Here is a 23,724-nt window from a genome sequence, read left to right on the forward strand (position 1 = left end):
GTTTCTCAGTGAGTCATGACAGTGAGCCAACATGTACAATACAAGGGCTCTGACATCAAAACTAAAGTTAACAGATTTCAGCTTTATGTTTGATTTTTAACACCGACTGTATCTCAGCTGCTCTGTCTTCATTAACAGGCAGCAATAAATGAAAACAAAAGGCAGCTCAGAAGTTAGTCGTGCAAATGGAGCTGCTCCGAAGGGCAGCTTAGAGGCTGGCTGACCAGGCAGACCTGTTTCGGAGGGGACCAAGCAGAATGCCATTGTTGGAGGACACAAAACCCCTTGGGAGGTTGGTGGTGGAAGAGATTGAACCCCTCCTCTAGGTTGAGCCTGAGAACAATGATGCCACCTCTAAAGAGGCCACCGGCAGAGCAGATGAAACCCTTCTAGTGGCCAAGCTGGAGGCTGGCAGCAGAAGAGATGGAACACTTCAAGAGGTTGGGCTAGAAGCTGGCACTGGAGAAAACAGAACCCCTTGGGAGGCTGGCGGTGGAGGACATGGAACCCCTTGGGAGTTCAGTCTAGCAACATAGGAGATGGAAACCCTTCTGGAGGCTGTGCTGGAGGCCAGTGGTAGAGGAGATGGAACCCCTCAGGAGACAGGCAGGAATCTGGGCATGAGACCAGCAGTGGAGATGATCGACCACCTTGGGCAGTAAAGCAGGAGTCCAAGCAGGAGGGTGGCGCCAGAGACAGAAGCACTGAGAAGTCCATTGGCTGAGGGCATGGAACTCCTCATGGGATCGTCGGTGAAGGAGACAGCAACCCTTGAGAGGCTGGTGGCAGGAGACGGGTGACAGAGGACATGGAACCCCTTAGGACACCAGTGGCAGAGGACAGGAAATGCCTTGTAAGTTCAGGCAGGAGTTGGATCCAATCGGGTGACTGGCAGCTGAGGAGAACCCTTATGCTGGAGTCCAGCAGTAGAAACGGAGACTGTCAGCAGGCTAGGCAGGAGGTTGGCAGAAGAAACACAACCCCTCAGGAGGCCTTGCTGGAAGTTGGCGGTAGATGAGACAGAACCCCTGTTGTGACTGGGCTGGAGGTCAGGATGGAGGTTGGGGTCGATGTCAGGATTCCCCTCTCACCCCCACTCCCCCCTGACTCCCCAAATTCCCTTCCCTATCTGGTTCTGGTCTCTCTCCTTCTCTCCTTTCAGCAGGACTCGGAGTGGAGCCAGTCACAGCTGGCTCCTGTTTGGGAATCAGCTACATCCCTGGAGTCTGGGCAGCTGTGTTCTATTCCACTAATCAAACCACTGCAATAAAGACCGGCTGAACTCTCCCCACCCTGCCAGATTGTTGTACTCTACTCCCGCAGTCAGTAACTCTCTAGCCTTTGCATACCTTGAGAAAGTGAATCTCACTAACTCTGTTTCTCCTCCTTGCCTTACCAGAACCAGCTGCCCAGAACCGCTCGCCGCATCCAGCCGAACCCACCGTGGACCTAGCTCCCCTCCGAGATCCTGCCTGGATCCCTTTTCCCCCCCTCCAAGACGTTTCCCCCCCTCCGGCTCCTTCACGACCGGTTCTGGACCCAAAGACCCCCCCGGACCACCCCCCTCTGAGTTCCTGCCTGAACTCCTTACCCTCCCTCTGGCGCCTTGACCTCCAGACATCCTCCCGGTCTGGTTCTGGGACCGAACCTTCCCTGGATCACCCCCGCCTTGAGCTCCCCCCCTCCTCAGCTCTCCGCCGCCGGGAATCCCAATCTCCCCACTCCACCTCTGCTCCCCCCGCCTCTTCGAGTTCTGACCACCACCGATCCCCGGCCCAAGACCCTGCAAACCGGACTCCCTCGTTTTCCCTAATTCACCTCCCTTCCTGGACAGTCTCCAGCCACTTCCATCCATCTCCCTGTACAATAAACCATCAGTACCTTCATCTTTGCCTTGGTAGTGTGGGTCTCTGCATGAGTCCTGTCTAGTTCTGCAACAGTGGAGGCCAGAGGTGTAAGAGATGGAAACCCTCAGGAGGCTAGGTGGGAGGCTGATAGTGTAGATGGAATCCTACTGGAGGCTGGACAATGATGGCCATGATCTGGCAGGGAACTGTCCGAATTAGTGCTAATCTGCTGCTATATATAATGAAATCTTGCAATCTTCAGGCTTGCAAACTCTTGGCTGATTGGAGATAATGATGCTGGATGCTAGGTGATGCTGAGGGATTTGTAGCAAGAGGGCAGGACAGTCCAAGAGCTTTGTCTAGCAGGAAGGATGATAGGGACTTAGATGAAATGGAGATGGGGTGAATGGGAGCCTTCTCCAGGGACCTCGCTGTCCTCTGGGCATTGGTTTACTGGCTAAATAGAGCCCGCAGAAAGTAGGCTTCTTGGCACCATCATAGGTAGAGTCCTGGATGGGGGCAGGATCTGAGAAGTTACTGGGTGGTGACATGGACAGAATACTAACAGACTGGAAGTCAGCTGACATAGGAGGTGAAAGTACTTTGTGGATAAACAGCTGGAAAGTGATCACACCTACTCAGTCTGTGGCATTGAGTTGGATTCAGCAGGCTGGAAGTTTTGTTTAGTTTTTAGTTGGTTTTATTTGTTTTTACAGATAAAGTACTACTTTTTAAAAGCTTTTTGAGAGAGCAGAGTGGCCAAACATTGTCTGTGTAAACTGAGGTACCAAATCACCCCTAGCAGAAGATCTTGCCCTGCCTGCACTGTCGCTGCTTGGGTGGGCCAGGCATACTTTAAGAGAAGAGGCTGCAAGATTACGAGTAATTTTGAACATCAGGCACGAATCAGAGTAAAGTAAGTAACTGTAATTTGAAAAAAAAGCTTTTGTTTGTTTCAAATATTGCAGTGATGACAATCTTTTGGCTATGTTTTTAGAGTGAATATATAGGTCTGAGTGCAGTTGCTCCTACTTGTGACCAGGTTGTAATGCAGGTGTAGAAACAGCAGAGTGTGAACAAAGAGCTTTGCAGCCAGTGTGACAACTAGTGCCTGATGTTTTTAAAATGATTCAAATTAAATGTAGCATTGCTGTTGTAGGAGACACTACGCAAGATAATTTAATTATCTGCACTTGTTTTATGGGGCACCACCTTACTTTAATTGCAAGGAAAAATTAATGAATTTAGGCAGGATCACAATCAGATTCCTGTAGAAATTCAGTTGATCAGTGTCGTATCTTAAAGGCTAGAATCCTCGGTTAAAGTGACCCACATTCTCACACAATGAAACACATAAAACTAATTTGGTCTAAAATGAAACATTTATTTGCTATCCTATTGAATAATGACAAGTGAAATCTAAAAAACAGTGCATATGGGTGTGTGTGTGTGTTTGCACGCGTGCGTGTGTCTGTGGAATGTGTGTGTGTGTGCGCGAGACTGGTGTGTGCATGAGAGACTGGTGTGTATGTGTATGTGTGTTCAGATTAGCATCTTAAGACCGGAATATGGTGAGGGAAGCCAGATAGCTAACCTGACTAGATAACGGTAATTGGGACTAAAAAAAAAAAAAAGATTTGTAAAAGAATAAACGGGTGGATTTAATTAATCAAGCGGTTAGTACATCACCCAGATAACTTTCAGCTGGTCTTACTGTCCGTGAACCATCATGAGCTGGGATTATGCGGGCCGGTGACGCTTTACCACGCCTCTGGACTTTGTTTGTTCCGGAGTGTAGTATGGTCGTTTGGCGGCGCTTCGCTGTCCTGCCGTAGGTTGATCGGTTCAGTTGAAGGAGATCTGATCCAGCAGATTTCCGGTGTGGTCAGCTGAAGGAGTCAGCGTCCGGTGATAATAAAGCCACTTGATCAAAGTGATGATGGCTCTCAGGCTTTAGCCAAGAAAAAGGAACGGATGTTTGATGAAAAAGCCGCCAAAATTAAGAAAAATAAATGCTCGTTCTTAACTGGTTCTCTGTCAAAAATCACAAATTAAAGAATAAGTTCAGCTTAAAAGTGAGCAAAAATGTCTAATTTGAAAGGATAAATAGTTAAACCTTGTAACGAAGAAAAGAAGATAGGAAAAGATGCGCCTTTTAGATAAGGATATGAGAGATACTCCGGGCTGGAGTTCCCCAGAGAGACAGAATGAAGAAGAGAGCGCGGACCGGCCTTTTAAAGGTCGGAGGTCTAGGCGGCGTGCCTATCGGCGGAGGAAGCAAGATCTGCCTAGCAACAGGAGCCTTTGTTTCAGAGAAAAGAGGAGCAGAGAGGGGAGATGATCCAAAATGGATTAAAAATATGATATTAAACGCACAAAACACGATCTGTCTATCTCTCACCATAATCCAGGTTCAGCAGACGTGACCACATGTTCCTAAATGTGCAGGTTAGCAAGATATACGAATGATTTAATTCAATAACTATATGTATTAATGTGTTCTAAATACTAAAACATATGTCACAGTGAAGATATGATAACATGTCATACATCTGATAATGAACAAACAATTTTTATCCTTTCAACCTGAATAGGAAGAAGAAATTAGATTAATAATGGAATACTGTGGAAGGAATTGAATTAAACAGGTATTTTGATATCTGGACTTCTGTAAGGGATAGAATTGCCATTTTTGGATATGCTACAGACAAAGGACTTTCAGTAAATTTGGTAATCATGACAACACAAAATACATATCAGAAATATGAATTTTGGAGATGTTCTTGTTCCTTAAAGAAAGTGTCTGTGTGCTTCAGCAGCAGTCATAAAATTTATGGCCCCCGGAGCCAGGCAGAGATGTCTCTTGAGAGGGAGCATTCCTGCAGAGAATGGAGGAGGGGTTTTAGCCTGAAAGTTGATTAAACAAAACATTCATAGCATAAAACTGAGAATCCTTGTCCATCAGAAAGGTTCTTCCAGGTGTATAAATGTTCACAGGAGCTCCATCCTCCTATGAAAGGTCTCCATGTCTTTTTCCTGTGAATGAAAGCACACAAATGTACAAATGTCCCCGGTGTTTCCAGAAACTGGAGGGAGAGAGTCCTTATCTGTGTTTGTCACAGGCCTTTGGAATTCCAGAGGCCTTTGAGGTTCCTACACTATTGACCCTACCAATTTGTTTTTCTGAAAGAGGTTTGTGTCAACTAAACACCATGTCCCAAAAATTGTTCTACCCACTGGACAACATGTTTGATTGTCACCAAAATGGATTACACCTGATCAATCAGGTACTGTTCATTTGTTGGTCTGGTCAAACTGTTAGGTCCCAATATATAAATGTCTTGCTTAACCAAAATGCATCACATTCACAACTAAATTTTGGAAGTGTTGTTACTATGGCCAAGAGTAAGGGTGGAAAAGCTATTCTTTCGGAGTCAGAGATTTGTGCAAGGGCCATTGCTCTTCGAAATGTTGGAAAAACATGTCAGCAGGTAACTCAAGAACTTGGCAAAAGTATCCACTGGGTGCAGAAGACTTGCCTCGCTCAGGATGTTGATCTAGCCTAAATGCAAGAGCTAAGGAGCTGATAAGAAAGGCCAAGGGAAAAAGACACCAGTCATGCCAGTGGCTCAGTCAGAGGCTAAAAATTCTTGGAGAAGATGTTTCTAAAGCACTGTGCATCATTACTTAAACATTTTTGTTGAAATCTTACAAGAGGCAGTGCACCCCGCGACTCACCAAACTGCAAAAGAAGAAGAGACTGGCTTTCGCAAAGAAGTATGTAATTTTGACTCTAAAAGACTGTGAAAACTGGATTTTTTCCTGGCAAATGCCCTCTCAACTTATTTCCAACACTCAACAGCCAAAACGACAGTATCTATACAGATGATTGGGAAAAAGTACAATCTTGAGAGCAAGTGAAATTCAGTGGCCATAGTATGGTCTGGGGGACTATGTCCGCTTCAGGTCTCTCAGAGTTGCACGTTGTGCTTCAAGGTACCACTCTTAATGCACAATATTATACCAACAACATTCTAGAAAAGGTGCTTCTTGTAGTTTTGGTTAGGAGGAAAAAAAATTGGGGTGTGACTGAACAGAGAAAGTTTAACAGATGTTTGGAATTGGTATTTCTTCAGTTCACTTCAAATGTCATGCCCTCTGCCTCTGGATCAGGATTGTGGCAGGTTTTCCTTCCCTTTTTCCCCTCCTCTCTATATCTCTCTTGCAGGGGAGCGTGTGTTCGTGGAGCAGGCAGGCAGGTGTTGCATATCTAATCAACTGGGATTGGCACATGAGCAGGTGGGAGTAATCAAGACAACTACCTCCTCCCCCATGTAAGCAGACGCTGCACACCACTCTACGATGGACCATTGAACAGCTCCATCTGGACTCCCGCCTGCTCCAGATAACATGTAAATGAAGCAAGTGTATTGTTCATAAGCCTCAGTTGCCAAGCCACATGGTGCATTTTTTTGTCTCTCTTGTGAAGTAGCCTGTCTCATGCAGTGCAAAACAACCATGCCTAAGTTAGCCAACTGCTTAACAAGCTCAACACTACCCATAATAATAATCAATTAATCAACATAATGTGATGATGATGACCGCACAGTCAATGTCATTTGGTGAATTGGTACAGCATATGATCAGTATACTATAAGTGAATATTTAGTTTGTGTAGGATAATTATTAGCCTACATTAGGTAGAGGCAACACTTGCTGTGGCTTATTTGCTAAATGACAAAAAGAAAAAGTAGCTTTCTGCCTTGTTGTAGCCTAATGTCTGGAATCAGTCTTGATAATGTCGATCTCTTTTAATTTACCAATTGTTATGGTACAATGTTTTGACACTTTGTGTGTTATTAAGATGCTAAAATAAATGCCATTACAGAAAATGTGTTCCTGATTTTGTTATTTTTTCAAAACACACACCGTTATATTAAGGCAGCCTGTGGTTCTACATGCTGCACAAGGTGCCCTTTTTTTCCCCCCACTGAGCACCTGCCCCCAAAATTTCAGTGCATGCCACTGCACCTTGGACAGAACCATAACACTTGCCCAGTGTCTTCCCAAATCTTGTGGTACAGTTAAGATACTGATCAAGTCCTTTCAGATTAGCTTTGGGGTGAATATAAAAAAGATAAGGACAATTTATGGGAATTCCCAGCAGAGATTGAATGGACACAGTCATTCAGTCAATCAGCAGTTCAATATCTGAGCTGCACATTTTTTCCTAACAACAACAGTTTTACACCAGTGTGTATTTACATAAATACAGACCTCTCCCTGCTGTGTTGTTTCAGTGAGTTTACAGTCTCTATCCAGCCTGATGGGTGAATAAAACCATCAGTGTGCAAGCTATCATTGTTGTCATGGTCATTCAACCACGTCTTAGTGAACATGGTTATGCAAAATGATGCCCCTGCTCACACTGCCTGTATGACTCAGCAATGGTGTTATGAGCATCTCTCTGGCTTTCTGCAGAAGGAGGAATGGCCACCAAACTCCCCTGACCTCAACCCAATTGAGAACTGTGGGGGAATCCTGAACAGTCGCATCTTTACCAGTCAACCACCGACCACTATGAAACAGCTCAACTCTAGGGCTGTGTGGGAGTGGGGGCAGATAGAACCTTCCACACTGGCATACAACAGGAGTTTGAACCCAAGCAGCAGGCAAACGCAGGAAGGTAAGATTAATAAGGATTTAATAAGGAAACAAAACAGATTCTTAAATAAGGAAGCAGGTGGGAAACAGCAGAGAGATTTAACGAAACAAAACTGACTAATCTAACAGAAAACGGACCTGAAGGCTGAGGTTAAATACAACATAAAACAAGGTTAAATCAAAAGGGGAAGGAGGCTTACTGAGTCCAGTCCAGAGTCTTGCGAGACAGAGTCCAAGGGGGAAAACAGAGTCCAGGGAGTGACGTGCAGCAATGGCGAGCAGAGTGAAGCGGATGGCAGGACGTGAGAGTAGCAGGGCGGGTGAGTCAATGAGCCGGCAATCAGCTATGAGTGGAGCCGGGCTTTTATCTGATGCTGATCAGTCATTTGCGCCAGCTGTGTAGAGCAGCACAGCTGATCGCCATTTGGCAGATGAGTCTGCTCTGAGGACTGACACAGGAGGACTGTGACACACACTCAAGAACCTTGTACATTCCATGCCTGAAAGACTGAAAGCCATGACCAAAGTGAAAGGAGGAAATATTGGTTATTGAATAAACTTGCTATGTTACATATTCAGTCTTTGAGCTTTGTTTTTGTGGAAAGAACACACTTTTCGGACACGGTGTAATGCTGAGATATTTCAGATGTGTAACAGGTTTGAGGACATTCACATTAAGTGAAATTTATCAGAGTTGTTCTTTGTTCTAAAATGCAAGCAATATTGATTGTACTGTAATTTTGATGATAATACTGATGATACTGATAAAAGGCAGTTTTTAACTTCTGGATTTTTTTTGTTTCTCTTCACCTTTAAGTTGTGTGTGGTGGCTGATTATGCAATACCTTACATTTTAGTCTAGAATGATTTGTTGACATGTTTGTGAACAGCACGTGTTTTTTCCATCATATATTAGGATACTACTGAACATGCATGTTATTCACCAAATAGATTGACAGATTCTCTCTGTGAACCCTGTAAGTGTGGATGTCAACAACCTTAGAAATGATCACAAAATCTCCAGTTCTTATTTGATATTTAGATAATTGGGGGTCAGTGTAAGATCTGGTGACTGTAAAAACTACATCTTTTTAGTTGCATCACTGTCCTACCCATCACACCTTTGACTGACCTCCCATTACCTCCATGTAAGCTTTAATAGGTTAGATAGAGCGAAGAAGGAAGGACAGCAGTGTTCCTCAGAGACTGATAGAGAGGAGGAGAGTGATGGTAGAAAGGGATAAATCAGCTGTATGACAGAGAGTTCGAGTCAGAGGATGGAGATCCAGGACGGAGCAGAGCTCTGTTTTCCTCAACTCCTCAACACCTCCTGCAGGAAGCCGACACGTCACCGGTTTCAAGATGTATTTCTGCACATTGTGATGTGGTCCATATCTGTGCTCACTGTTGTTCTCAACCTGCTCGTCATCATCTCAGTCTCCCACTTCAGGCAGAGACTAACTTCTCATTTTGGGAAATACAAGTGTCTCTGATCAGGAATGTTTTCTTTGTGCATTTGAACTGCAATGTTGAAATTGTCTGAACTGAACATGAAATTACATTTACAATTAATTGACTCACATTAAAAATGTTTACGTCATGCGAACACAAGTAGGTGTTAGAAATCAACTATTACATGAAATCCATTAAGTTTAATTTGGATTTCAAAATCCCTGTATTGACCACGTTGGCTCATTATGACCATCTTGTGGCTGATTTGGAAAATTGAACAGTTCTACTGATAATGTAATTGGGAATATTTGTACTTTTTCTGCAATGACATTTCAGTTCTGAAAAGGCCCAACTGACATTGTAGATCAAGCCCAATTTTGACATTGAAATATGATGTTTTATTAAGTTAACAATGCTTTTCTTTCTCCTTCCAGGCAACTCCACACACCCACTAACATCCTCCTGCTCTCTCTAGCTGTTTCTGACTTTCTTGTGGGCATCGTGTTGCTGCCAGGAGAAATTTACGTACAAACCCAGTGCTGGTTTCTTGGGGATGTGATGTGTTCACTTTATTTTTATTTACTCTACATTGTTTTCAGTGCTTCAGTAGGAAACATGGTGCTTATATCAATTGACCGATATGTTGCTATTTGTCATCCTCTGCATTATCCCACCAGAGTCACTGTGACAAAAGCCAAACTGTGTGTTTTTTTGTGTTGGTTCTGTTCTGTTTTCTACAGTAGTGTTGTTTTTAAGGATGCCCTGAATCAACCAGGCATAAATAATTCCTGCTATGGAGAATGTGTAGTTATTAACAGCTATACTGCAGATGTTGTTGATCTCGTTATAAACTTTGTTGCTCCAGTTACAGTCATTATACTTCTACATATGAGAGTGTTTGTGGTGGCTGTGTCTCAGGCTCATGCCATGCGCTCTCACACTGCAGCTGTCACACATCAGCATTCTGTGACACTAAGTACAAGGAAATCTGAGTTGAAAGCAGCCAGGACTCTGGGTGTTCTCGTACTTGTGTTTCTGATATGTTTCTGTCCGTTTTACTGTGTCATCCTTGCAGGGACCAGCCCTCATACTGCAAATCTTGTGTTTTTAATGTTTTATTTGAACTCCTGTCTAAACCCTCTGATCTATGCCCTGTTTTATCCCTGGTTTAGAAAGGCTGTGAAACATATTGTCACTCTGCAGATACTGCAGCCTGGCTCCTGTGAGGTCAGCATGTTGCAGTAAAACTATGGAGGGACTGAAATGGTATCTGCTATACAAAATTCATTAATCAGTGTATTCAGTTATTCCACTGTCTGGAAAAAAGAAAAATTACATTGTACAATGAATTAAATATTTAGACAAACTGTACAAAAATTACAAGACAAAAGTTTCATATTAACTTTAATATTCAGTGTATGAAAGCTTATGTAAAACTTTTATTTTGTGAAGTTGGGTTTAAAGGTCATCAGATTTCAGTTGTTGGATATCTACTGAACTCAGTGCCCTGCCGGTCTGAATTATATCTCTCATATGAAAAGACAGTATGTTGTCGTGTGAATGTGAGGCTGACAAATCTGTTCAAATTATGAGATGTAATTTTGTGAACAGACACTGCCGTTAATTATTACAGTAATCATATAAAAATTCGATTAAAGAAAGGGTCATTACCCTTCGATGGCAACAGTCCAGTACAGTGTGTGAATTATTATTGCAAACAACAGTGAACATATCTTTCACATTTTCTAACGTAATTTAATGAGTGAAATGAATTAACATGGTGCTGACCCTCATCTGTGCCACTTCACACTCAACTGGAAACCACCACTGGGTGTGTCATTTTAACAAAACATGAATAATCTGCAGAGGAAAAGTAATACAATATGAATACAAACATGCAAGTGGATGAAAAAACATTTGGATTTTATCTTTCCCATTAAAATAGAGGCTACAGTGTGACTGCAGTTGGGTTATAAAATTGTAAAGACAGGCATAAAATTATGTTCAGCATAAGATTTTCTTCATTTATTCAGATGCTGCATGAATGTAAGGAGCAACAGTTTGCTGTGGGAACATGAGTGTGCTGAATCAAAGTACTGTTGTGGTTAGACTCTGCTGAAAGACAACATGATAGATTGGACACCAGGGGGGTATTCCACGAAGCTGGCTAAAACAGGCTGGGCCTACGCCGGTAAGCGTGGCTTGAATAAGCGGCAACTTTAATCTCAGCTGCAAGTAGATCCACGAACGAGGCTCAGCTGTTTATCAGAGACGCTTATTCAAGCCAGGCTGATCCAAGCTGTGGCTGAGCGCGCGTCCGGGGGAGATAAAAAGCCCCGACATGTCGATCGTCGAAATGATGACATTATGTCTAAAAACAGAGCGGAGACTTTCTCTTCGGCGGAGCAGAAACTTCTCACGGAGTTGTACGAGGACTACAGGGAGATTATCACAAGAAAAGGCAACACGGTTGCGATAAATAAAGCTCGAGACGCTGCCTGGCAAAGCATTGCCGACCGTTTAAATGCGTGTTTATTTTCTTTTTAATGAAGCACTTAGTCTGAGCGTACACACGCACACGTCTGAAAATTTAATTTTCAGAGGGCAAGTTTTTGACACTGATTAGGGATAACCCACAACTGCAGTGGTTGATGACTTTTTTTTCCTCACCCTGAAGTTTGTCACACTACTGTGGCCCAGAGGAGATCAATCTTGATGACATTTTTTTATGTGTGTATAAACATATACATGCATATATATATATATATGAGAGAAAGAGGCTACAACATAGCCTGGTTTTGTATAATGTGATGGTGGTTTTCACTTTTTACTCTGGTAGGCCTAATTCATGTTCTTGATTTGACAAATGTATATCCACCATAGATGAATAAAGCAGCAACATAGGTAACACCTAAAACCAAAGTAGGAATACTTTGGAAAAAAGGGGCAACTTCATGTGGAGATGTTTCATCAAACACTCAAACTTTGAATAAAAAAGCAGAAAAAAACATGTAGGCCTATAGAGGAGATGTCATTTTTATTAGAGATGATAGTGCTACTGTGCCCTACATTTAAATAAGGGAGAAGACACAAATGAGCTTGTACACAAAATAGTTATCTCATCATTTGGCATCACCTTTGGATTATCATCATCCTCAGATTGGATTCCTGGTAAAAGGAAGGTATTCTTTATGGAAAACTGTGGCTGTTGTGTCCTGCTTATTTTAAGACAATCTGTGCCTATTCCTGTTACGTGTTGACTGCACTTTGAGGGTGAAAGAAGAAAGAAAATCAGATATTTCCAAGTATTTACCGCTGGTGGATTCGAACCCACGGTGCAATGAAAAGTAAAACCACATTTAATCTACTTAACTACGCTCTAACCACTGTTCCACAGTTGCGCACTGTGACAAAATGTGTAGTGTAATATGATATAGTTTGATTCACGGTTATTCCAGCGTTATTTAAAAAAGGTCTCAATGTATGTCACCGAACAAGAACATCATTGATTACAGATCAAGATGAATTTAATGTGTAACATGTGGTTCACAGGCGTCTTTCTGAAGCTCGTCAGAACCTTCTCTGACATGGGGCTAAAGTAAGCTTGACTGTTAGCCTGCCCCGGACCAGGCTTGTCGCTCTGGCTGAGTTACCATGGTTACCAAGCCAGGCTCGCCCTAAGCCTTGCTGGTGGAACAAAACTCTCACTAAAGTTAGCGAAGCTGACCGAAATAAGCCAGGCTTAGACCTAAGCCAGCTTCGTGGAATACCCCCCAGATGAAGTTAGAGGATGAAGACAGGGTCCGCAAGAGAAAATAAATAAAACAATATCACCATGCAGAAGAGGTGTTGACAACATGTTGCATCAGACAGATGAAATTATGATGTGAAACATGACAAATAAAATCTCAACAGATATGGAGGAAACCAACCGCAGAGGCTACAAGAAATGAAAGCCTGGTAAAAACAATTAGGGTCTGTGATTGATGAAAGAAAGATAGAGCTTGGAGGCCAAAGAGAAAACAAGATTCTTTGATTGGCTTTGGGGGTCTTGTGGGTCAGATAGAGATAGTGATTAAGATGGGGGAAAAAGAGCATTGGGCTTGTGAGACCAATTTTGAGCCTGTGATTGAAAAAAGAAAATGAGAGTTTTCATTATCACCACTTAGCCTGTCTGTTTGTCTGCGCTTGGGTTCTCCACCCCCACAATCGTAATAGAATGATCTGGCCAAGACTGAACCCAGCAGGCAAACAGACAATAACTGTCCCTTCCCCAGAATCCCTCGCCATTTTCTTTTCTTCTGAGGAGAACCGGGAATATTATCACACATCGTTTAGTTTATGGTGCGAATGGACAAAGGCTCTGGGTCAAAACCAATTAGAGGAGCTTGCTTCTCGGGGCCGCAGGGTGGCCTCCCAGATGCCCGGGCTAATGAGCCACCTGCCAGACCATATTCTGGAATTTTTGAACACTCCATTGAAATACATGACCCAGCCTATTTCTGCCACTTACCCTTCTCGTAACCCATCCGCCCGTTCAACCGCTAAGCCAGCTACCCCTCCGAGTACTGTTTGGACCGGAACCCTGAGTTTTCAACCAGCCACTACTCCGTCGAAGCCACCACCATCAAGAAACCCCATATATTCCATCTCCCCTGAACCCTTGGCCAAGAATGCTGGCAAGTCTCCTTACTCGGGAACTAGACTGGCATACAAACCCAGCTCTTAAAAGCGAGCTTCCCAACATAGGAACCCCCAGCTCCCTCCAATCACTATTTCATCTAGTGACTTATGTGACTTTTTATTGGATCGAGCTCTTGGATTAGACAATTTTCACCCGAGCCCGGACAGTTCACCCTCAGAACCAGAGCCCCAGCACTATGAGTGGGACGACGACGACTCTGAGTGGGACGACGACTCCGAGTGGGTCACCAATGCCGCCCCAGCCGCAGTTCCTGAGTTGGTCACCGACGCCGCCTCCGCAGCCTTCGTCTCCGAGCGGGTCGACGCTGTCGACGCCGCCTCCGCAGCGTTCCGTCTCCGAGCGGGTTGACGCTGTCGACGGCGCCTCCACAGCCTTCGTCTCCGAGCGGGTCGATGCTGTGGACGGCGCCTATGCTCCAGAGCAGGTCGACGCCGCCTCTGACTACTACTTTTAGGTAACATCGCATATCTCCTATCATGGAATTAGCACATCATGCCTAATTTTATTGTAATGTCCCATTAGATGCATTCTCAAATGCAAACATTGTCATGTCATCATTTGCGCTCCAGTAAATTCCAGCAAAATCCAGGCAATATTTTATCAGTTTTCATAATAGGCAAAAAAAAAAAAAATCCCGATAATGATATTGACCGATTTTACATTTTTATGCCAATATCGGGCTACCGATATTATCAGACATTCCTAATCCTTAAGTCATAATACTACTGCTGCCACAGGTGCAGATAGATATCACTTTGAGCCACTTCTACTACATAACTGCACACATTAACAGTACTTAATAATTATGTAGAATAACTATTCAAATAAAAGTGTGATTTTTACAGTAACACACAATATATTTTGAACCTCTAATGTAGTGTGTTGTGGAGATGTTTTGTGAAAGAGGAACGTTATCTTTTAAATGACTCTGAATGCAAACTATTAGTTTGATGAGTTTCAGGATGTCACAATTAAACTAGCAGGGGTTCAGAGTCATAACTACCACTTTGATGTGCACAAGAGCAGTGAGGCACGGATGTTTGCATGGCTATTTTTCAGCAACCTGGCGTTTGTTGCACGCTATTTAATCAAGGTAACTGCAGTGGATCACAGTGTCTAATGGAACTACGCTTTGGTGCAGCACTTTACAAATTAGGCTACAGATGCGAAACTTAGATTCCTCCCCTGCGACCTCCAGATGGGTCCAGGAATTCAATCAACAGGCATGCAAACCAGTCCGCAGGCAGTTATAAATCACAAAGTGTTCAAGTAAATACTAAGTACGTACTTAGTACTTACGGTAAGTACTATTCGCTGACACCATGAACCAACAAACCAACACAAGACATTAAAACCTGACAGAGCTAGGAGACAGGACCAGACTAACCAAAACCAGGTATAACTCAGCAAGGAGTGCTACTAGGAATAACGCTAAAGAAAATGATCAGGACTGACAGAGGTAACAATGGAGAAGAAAAGTGACAGAATACATAAAATTTTTGCTGATAGATTGGGGGTAGAAACAGCTGAAACAAGTGAAGGAAAAAAGCCGCCTACCAGTTGGGGGAAAGGCGGAGCCACTCCACAGGCTCAAAGGCTGTTTGGTCAGGGCTGCTTCAGAGGGCCAAGTGGGAAGCTGGTGTTGGAGGATATAAAAGCCCGTGGGAGATTAGTGACCGAAGAGATGAAACTCCTTGGGAGGCAATGCTTGAGCACAGCGGCGATGATGGCACCTCTCAAGAGGCCACTGACAAAGCAGACAGAACACATCTATAGGCCCGGTTGGAAGCTGGAACTGAAGAAAACGGAACCCCTTGGGAGGCCGAGCAAGAGTCCCGTGGAGATGATTGAACCTCTCAGAAGGCCAAGGCTGGTAGCAGAGAAGACAGACCCCTTCAAGAGTTAAGGAAGGAAGCCAGCGATGAAAGAGACTCTTTCAGGTGGACAGCAGCAGACGAGATGGAACTTCTAGGTGTCCATGCAGGAGGCTGGCAGAGGAGATGGAGTCCCTCCAGAAACTGGCATCAGTGAAGATGAAAACTCTTTGGAGGGTGGCGTTGGAGAATATGGAACCACTAAGGAGTCTAGTGACGGAGGAGATGGAAACCCTAGGGGTGCCAGGATGGAGGCCGATGATGGAGGACATGGAACCCCTCTGGAGACAGGACCAGGCTAACTAAAACCAGGTATAACTCAGCAAGAAGAGCTACTAGGAATAACGCTAAAGAAAATGATCAGGACTGACAGAGATAAAAATGGAGAAGAAAAGGGACAGTAAATTTTACAGACTGATTGGTGCTGGAAAAGGCTGCAACAAGTGAAGAAAAAAAGTGGCCCACAGGTTGGGGGAAGGCAGAGCTGCTCCGGAGAGCAGCTCAGACTCTGGTTGGCCAGACAGGGCTGCTTCAGAGGGCCAAGCAGGAAGCTGGTGTTGGAGGACATGAAAGGCTGTGGGAGCTTAGTGGCCGAAGAGATGAAACTCCTTGTGAGGCAAGTCTTGAGGATGGGGTGATGATGGCACCTCTCAAGAGGCCACCGACAGAGCAGACAGAACACCTCTATAGGCCGGGCTGGAAGCTGGCACAGAAGAAAACGGAACCCCTCAGTAGGTCGAGCAAGAGGCCAGCAGAGAAAATAGAACCTCTCAGAAGGCCAAGGCTGGTGGCAGAGGATATAGACCCCTTCAGGAGGTAAGGAAGGAAGCCAGCGATGACGGAGATAGACAAATTCGGGAGGACAGCAGCAGAAGAGATGGAGTTTCTCAGGTGTCCATGCAGGAGGCTGGCAGAGGAGATGGAACGTATCCGGAGGCCAGCATCAGTGGAGATGGAAATTCTTTGGAGGGTGGCGTTAGAGGACATGGAACCCATGAGGAGGCTAGTGATGGAGGAGACGGAAATCCTGAGGGAGCGAGGCTGGAGGCCAGCAATGGAGGAGATGTTACCCTTCAGGAACCTGGGCTGGAGGCAAGCAGCAGAAATGGAACACCTGAAGAGGTCGGGCAGGAGGTTGGTGGTGGAGATGGAATTGCTCAGGAGACCTGGCTGGAAATTGGCAGCTGAGTAACTCTCGTGTAACTGGGTTGGAGGCCAATTGTGTAAGAGATGGAACCTCTCAGGACGACGGGTCGGAGGCAAATAGTGGCAGAGACTGTGAGTCCCTCCTGGAGGCTGGGCAGGATGCCGGCAAAGGCACAGTCGCTCTGGAGGCCATGCTAGAGACCGGCAGTTGTGGAGACGATCTGGACCAGGTGAGATGGTGTTGACCTTTTCAGAGAGCCATTGAATCCATACTGAGGTACGGGATCACCTGCTGGTTTGGGGCTCTCACAGTCAAGTCGAAAACACAGATTCAAAACCTGGAAGTAAGATCATGGATACCCCCGTTCCACTTATGTCACAAGACTTATTTATACAGGCCACCATCAGGCAAGCAAGCAAACAATATTCTTCCTGATCCATCCACATGTCCTGTTCATAGAGTACGAGCTGTTGAATTCAAGCAGGAGGTACAGGGTCCCGCTCTGCAGACTTAACCGTTTTAAAAACTCTTTTATCACCCTCACTAGGTGACAGAGACCCAGACCCAGACAAAAATAATAATTAAAAAAACTCGGCACACAGGAAAGGTGGGCTGCACAGTGACATAGTGGTTAGCACTTTCACCTTACAGCAAGAAGATCCCTGGTTTGCGTCCCAGCTTTCCCGGGATCTTTCTGCGTGGAGATTGTATGTTCTCCCTGTGCATGCGTGGGTTTTCTCCAGGCACTCCGGCTTCCTCCTACAGTCCAAAAATATGCTGAGGTTAATTGATTACTCTAAATTGCCCGTAGGTGTGAATGCGAGAGTGATTGTTCGTCTGTATATGTAGCCCTGCAACAGACTGGCGACCTGTCCAGGTGTCCCCTGCCTTCGCCCGAGTCAGCTGAGATAGACTCCACCCCACCCCCACCCACCCCCCCAGGACCCTAATGAGGATAAAGCAGTGTATAGAGGATGGATGGATGGATGGATACAGGAAAGGTAGAAAGGATTTATTACAGAAACAATCTGAACACAATTCCAAAGAGGGAAAGAGGGGAAGGTGGATGAACTAAGGGAAGGGTCAAAACTAGAACTGATCACTAGAGGGCAGAGTGGAGAAAATATACTAAAAGACACAGGGGACTGGACTAAAGCTACTGACACTAAAGACAAGACTCGATCTGCACTAGACAACAAAACTCTAGAAAGCTAACCAGGGCTGAGTAACACTGAGCTAAGAAAGCTGGAGGGCAAGGACTGACACTCGAACTATAAAGAGGGCTCAAACTCAATAAGTAGATGAGTTTTGACTGTTCAAAAGGTTTATCAAAACTCTTGTTAATAATTTATTTATCTTGTCTTTCAGCACCTTGTAGAATTCAATACACATGTGGGCAAAATTGTTGGTACCCCTTGGTAAATGAAAGAAAAACCCACAATGGTCACAGAAACTGACAGTCAGTTCTGTGCACTGTTCAGTCTAGCTTTTCTTGACTTCTGCTTCTAGTAATCCTGTTTTGCTTTCTTCTTGTCAGGACTTCTACCAGCTCGTGCCACCCCTGGAACCATCTGCACAGACCTGTCCTCCATTTCCCTCTGGAACTTCGGAACCCCCTGCACTCTCCCTTTCCCCTGGATTCCTCCTGCCACACATGATGCCACACCACCGCTTCCTCCTGCCACACTCCAGAAAACGCCAACTGCCTCCTGGACAAACCATCCCTCCCACCTGGGAAACCTCTGGTTGTTGTATCCAGATCCACTCAGTATTTCAACCTCAGTTAAGTAGCTATCTACTGCTGTGCCAGACTGTTAGTTTATCATTGTCGCTTAGGTTAGTATTCTGTACATATTTGTATCATTGTAGATTAGTATTCTGTACTTATTTTTGTTTTCAAAGGTTGGTACTCCTTCCTAGTTTCTTGGTATAGAGAATTCTCATTCTTGTATTTAGTGTGTTTGCATTTAGTGTTCTTGTTCAGGTTAGTATATTTCTAGTTCTTCTCATAGTCTTGTAGTCAGCCCAGTTTTGAGACTGGCTAGATATTACCTTCTGTGGGTTTGCAGCCTTTACTGAATTTATTATCAGTGTAGAATTCGCACCTGCCCTCTAGAGGGCTCATAGTTTTCCTCCCACCTTAAGCAGGTTGTTGTTACACCTCTTGCCACTTCCGGTTGAAGTCTTCCAATTGTCATTTGGAGTTCCGACTGTTAACTTCGTTCTGATTGTAAATAAAAGCTTCTTTATTCACCAGTCTTGTGTTGATCTCACTTCCTGCATCTGAGCCTCACTAGAAACCACAACAGCTAGCATTAGTTTTGTTGCGTTTCTCGTGAGTTTCCCTTGTTTTAGTTGAACTAGACATGGCAAGGAAGTTTTCCAAAGACAAAACAGACCCTGCCAGTAACACTTTGAGCTCCAGCACTTGGAAAAATACGCTTAAAATTCTGTGTCAACCCAGCGGGGAAGTGAAAAAGTTACATCTCACTGGCTGTCATCACATGACCTCAGGAGATCCACCTTTTAAAAGCTTGTGAAGACAGTGGATTGACCAATGTGAAGGAGCTTTACAGCCAGTGGGGGCAGCTGGTGCCTGATGTTATTAAAGTTATTTAAATTAAAGTTAACATATTGATGACCCCACTAACTTGTGTTTGGAAAGAGGTTTGTGTAGTGACAAGATATTTCAAATGTGTAAGGTGTGATGACTTTCACAATCATTGATGCGTCAGAATTAATGGAGTTATTGTTCTTTATTGCAAAATGCATTCAAACAATTTCGTTTGTCATGATGTTGCAATCCCTTACATTTCAGTCCAGGATGATTTGTTGGCATGCGTGTATATTGTCATATTCCTGAACATACATGTTACTCACAAAATAGAGTCACAGACTGTCTCTGTGAACCCTATATGTGTAGATGTCAAAGATCTCAAAAATGATAACAATATCTTAACTTCTTATTTGACATTTAGGTAATTGTGGGTCAGTGTAAGATCTGGTGTGATGTGAGTTACATCATCTTTCTTACCCATCACACCTTTGATCGACTCCCTATGACCTCTAAGTAAGCTTCAATAGGTTGGACAGAGAGAAGGAGGAAGGACAACAGTGTTCTTCAGAGACTGAAAGAGAGAAAGGGAGTGATGGTAGAAAGAGATAAATGAGCTGTATGACAGAAAGTTGTGGTCAGAGGATGGAGGTCCAGGACGGAGCAGAACTGTGTTTTCCTCAACTCCTCAACACCTCCTGCAGGAAGCCGACACTTGACCGGTTTGATGCTGTACTTCGGAACATTGTGATGTTGTCCATATCTGTTCCCACTGTTGTTCTCAACCTGCTCGTCATCATCTCAGTCTCCCACTTCAGGCAGAGATTAACTTCTCATTTTGGGAAATACAAGTGTCTCGTATCAGCAATGTTTTCTTTGTGTATTTCATGTTTAATGTTGAAATTATCTGAACTGAACCATGCATTTACAATTTACTTTTACATGTCACACTAATACATATATAGCGTAGGTGTTAAAAAGCAAATACTCACAAAACAAGATTTGATTTCAGAGTCGTATTTTATATATGCTGGCTCACAATGATATGGAAACTTGAACAGTTCTAATGATAATGTGATTGGGAATATTTGTGCTTTTTCTGCAATGACATGTCAGCTCTGAAAAGAACATCTGACATTTTAGATCAAGTCCTCTTGTCTTTGAGATAATGATGTTTTGTTGAGTTAACAATACTTTTCCTTCTCCTTCCAGGCAACTCCACACACCCACTAACATCCTCCTGCTCTCTCTAGCTGTCTCTGACTTTCTTGTGGGCTTTGTGTTGCTGCCAGGAGAAATTTACCGAAACACCCAATGCTGGCTTCTTGGGGACTTTATTTGTTCTCTTTATTTTTTTGTGGTCTACATTTTTTTCAGTACTTCAGTAGCAGACATGGTGCTTATATCAATTGACCGATATGTTGCTATTTGTCATCCTCTGCATTATCCCACCAGAGTCACTGTGACAAAAGCTAAACTGTGTGTTTTTTTGTGTTGGTTCTGTTCTGTTTTCTACAGTAGTGTTGTTTTTAGAGATGTCCTGAGTCAACCAGGCATAACTAATTCCTGCGATGGAGAATGTGTTGTTGTTTTCAACTATATTGCAGATGTTGTTGATCTAGTTGTAAATGTTATTTTCCCAGTTACAGTCATTATACTTCTATATATGAGAATATTTGTGGTGGCTGTGTCTCAGGCTCATGCTATGCGCTCTCACACTGCAGCTGTCACACATCAGCATTCTGTGACACTAAGTACAAGGAAATCTGAGTTGAAAGCAGCCAGGACTCTGGGTGTTCTCGTATTTGTGTTTCTAATATGTTTCTGCCCATATTATTTTGTCTCCCTTTCACAGCCAAGTCTTTATGCTGTCAGTCTTGTGTCTTTAATGTTTTATTTGAACTCCTGTCTAAACCCTCTGATCTATGCCCTGTTTTATCCCTGGTTTAGAAAGGCTGTGAAACATATTGTCACTCTGCAGATACTGCAGCCTGGCTCCTGTGAGGTCAGCATGTTGTAGTGAAACTGTGGAGTGACTTAAACAACATCTGTCATACAAAGTTCATTAATCAGTGAATACAGTGATTCGAAAAATGTTAAAGTACACTGTGTAGGGCAGGGGTCGGCAACCCGTGGCTCCGGAGCCGCATGCTGCTCTTTCATCCCTCTGTTGGTGTCATACAAAGTTCATTAATCAGTGAATTCAGCAATTCAGTGGTCTGGAAAGAGTAAATGTACATTGTATGTGAAATGAAACATTTACACAAATTGTACAAAACTTACAAGATAGAAGTTTCGTATTAGCTTTAATAGTGCATTAAAGCTAATATAAGACTTTCATTTCATATAGTTGGGCTTTAAATGTCATCAAATGTCTGTCATTGCATGTCTACTGAACTCGAAGCCCTGCCAGTCTGAATTGTAGCTCTCAAATGAAAATACAGTGTGTTGCAATGTGAATGTGCTGCTGACAAATCTGTTTAAATTTTGAGATGTAATGTTGTTAACATATATTACCTTTACCTAGCAGAATAATCATAAAAAAGCTTGATTTAAGAAAAGGTCATTACCCTTCCACAACAACAGTCCAGCACAGTGTGTGAATAATTATTGGAAACAACAGTCAACATGTCACATTTTCTCACATCATCTCATAATTTAATGAGTGAAATGAATTAACATAATGCTGACCCACATCTGTGCCAGTGTAACAGGGTCGATTATACAATAATATATAAGTGTGTGTATATGGAATATATTGTACTTTAGTTATTGGGATAATTACACAAAAATCTGTGTCTGTGGATTTGTTTGTTTGTTTGTTTGTTTTTGTTTCAGTTAATGCCTGACTAGTTGAGCCTCCTTGTCAGTAAGTGGAACTTTGGTTTGGTTTGTATCACCACAGCCACATTCTATGTAACACTGCCCTCTATAAGTGGCGTTCTCGCGCCGATTCTCTCCCCTTTTGTCATCAGTCTCTATGGGAGAGGTAAGCGGCTTTGCTGTCTGGTGAAATTCCTGTTCTAGCAAGCTTAAACTTGTTACAAGATGCTTACTTTGTTATTATTTGATCGGTGTAGGGGCATGTGTTGTAGCGACCACTGACGGGAGGATTTTCTGTTCCTATTTTAATGTCAGGAGCCGGAAAATAAATGGAGACTGCCTCCAAAAAGATGCATGCCTGAGTCTTTACTAACACACAATGCAGAGACAGAAACAAGCCGGTCACACCAGTTCACATTTGACTGGAAATCACCACTGGGTGTGATTTTAACAAAATCAGTTTTAAATGACCAGTAGAGATGAAAAAAATCAAAGAATAAACATGCAAGTAGATGAAACAACACTTGTATTTAATCTTTCCCATTAAAACAGAGGCAACAGTGTAACTGCACAAGTTAAACAATTGCCAAAGTGGGCATTCAGTTCTGTTTAACATAAAATTTTCTTCATTTATTCAGATGCTGCATGACTCCATGTCAGTTATGTGGAAGTAAGGAACAACAATTTGCTGTAGGAACATCCATCCATCCATTCTCTATACACCGCTTTATCCTCACCAGGGTCGCAGTGGGGCTGGAGTCTATCCCAGCTGACTCGGGCGAAGGCAGGGGACACCCTGGACAGGTCGCTGTAGGAACATGACTGCATTAAATCAAAATACTGATGTGGTTAGACTCTGCTGAGAGACAATATAATAATAATAATAACAATAATAATAATAATAATAATAATAATAACTAGAAAAGCACTCGGAGAGCGCATACCTCCGCCAGGCCATCTGTCTGTTTGTCTGTCTGTTAACAGCATAACTCAAAAAGTCATGGACGGATTTTCACCAAATTTTTACAGAATGTCCGGAAGAGCAAAAGTAACAATCGATTAGATTTTGGAGGTGATCCGGATCACCGTCTGGATCCAGGATTTTTTTGAAGGACTATGTACCATTGAGCGGACATCTCTCAATTGTACATAGTCCTTCAAAAAAATCCTGGATTGACAGTGCCTCAGTTTCTCCCTCTCCTCAGGTTAAGAGTCTGGGTGTCATCCTCCATTCCTCACTTTCCTTTCAATCACATATCAATTACATCACCCAGTCTGCATATTTCCATCTTCGCAACATCAATCATCTCTGCCCCTCCCTCACCCCCCATACTACCTCCATCCTGGTCCACAGCCTCGTTACTTCCTGCGTTAACCACTGTAATTCTCTCCTCTTTGGTCTCCCTCACAAATCCCTCCATAAGCTTCAACTGGTCCAGAACTCAGCTGCTTGCATCATCTCTAATGCCCCTGATTTCATCCCATCACCCCTATACTACAGCAACTACACTGGCCCCGTCAAATCCTGAATAGAATTCAAAATCCTCCTGTATACATTCAAAGCCATTCACAGCCTCTCCTCTTCCTATCTATCTGATCTCCTTCACATCGCTTCTTCCTTTATCCATCGTACCAAGAGAAACAAGTATATTTACATA

General features: G+C 43.5%; 2 protein-coding genes across 2 annotated transcripts; both read left to right on the forward strand.

Annotated features, from left to right (window-relative positions):
- The first annotated feature begins 8,788 nt into the window (after nt 1-8,788).
- On the forward strand, nt 8,789-10,208 carry LOC127537262 (trace amine-associated receptor 13c-like). Its single transcript, XM_051959408.1, has 2 exons — nt 8,789-8,961; nt 9,398-10,208. Exons 1-2 carry the CDS (start codon nt 8,789-8,791, stop codon nt 10,206-10,208), a joined length of 984 nt encoding a protein of 327 aa, XP_051815368.1.
- A 9,680-nt stretch (nt 10,209-19,888) lies between these two features.
- LOC127537101 (trace amine-associated receptor 13c-like) lies at nt 19,889-21,263 on the forward strand. Its single transcript, XM_051958854.1, has 2 exons — nt 19,889-20,061; nt 20,456-21,263. The coding sequence occupies exons 1-2, from the start codon at nt 19,889-19,891 to the stop codon at nt 21,261-21,263; spliced, it is 981 nt and encodes a 326-aa protein (XP_051814814.1).
- The last annotated feature ends 2,461 nt before the right edge of the window (nt 21,264-23,724 follow it).

This window comes from Acanthochromis polyacanthus, chromosome 14 (genome assembly GCF_021347895.1).
Source record: "Acanthochromis polyacanthus isolate Apoly-LR-REF ecotype Palm Island chromosome 14, KAUST_Apoly_ChrSc, whole genome shotgun sequence".
Taxonomy (NCBI): Eukaryota; Metazoa; Chordata; class Actinopteri; family Pomacentridae; genus Acanthochromis; species Acanthochromis polyacanthus.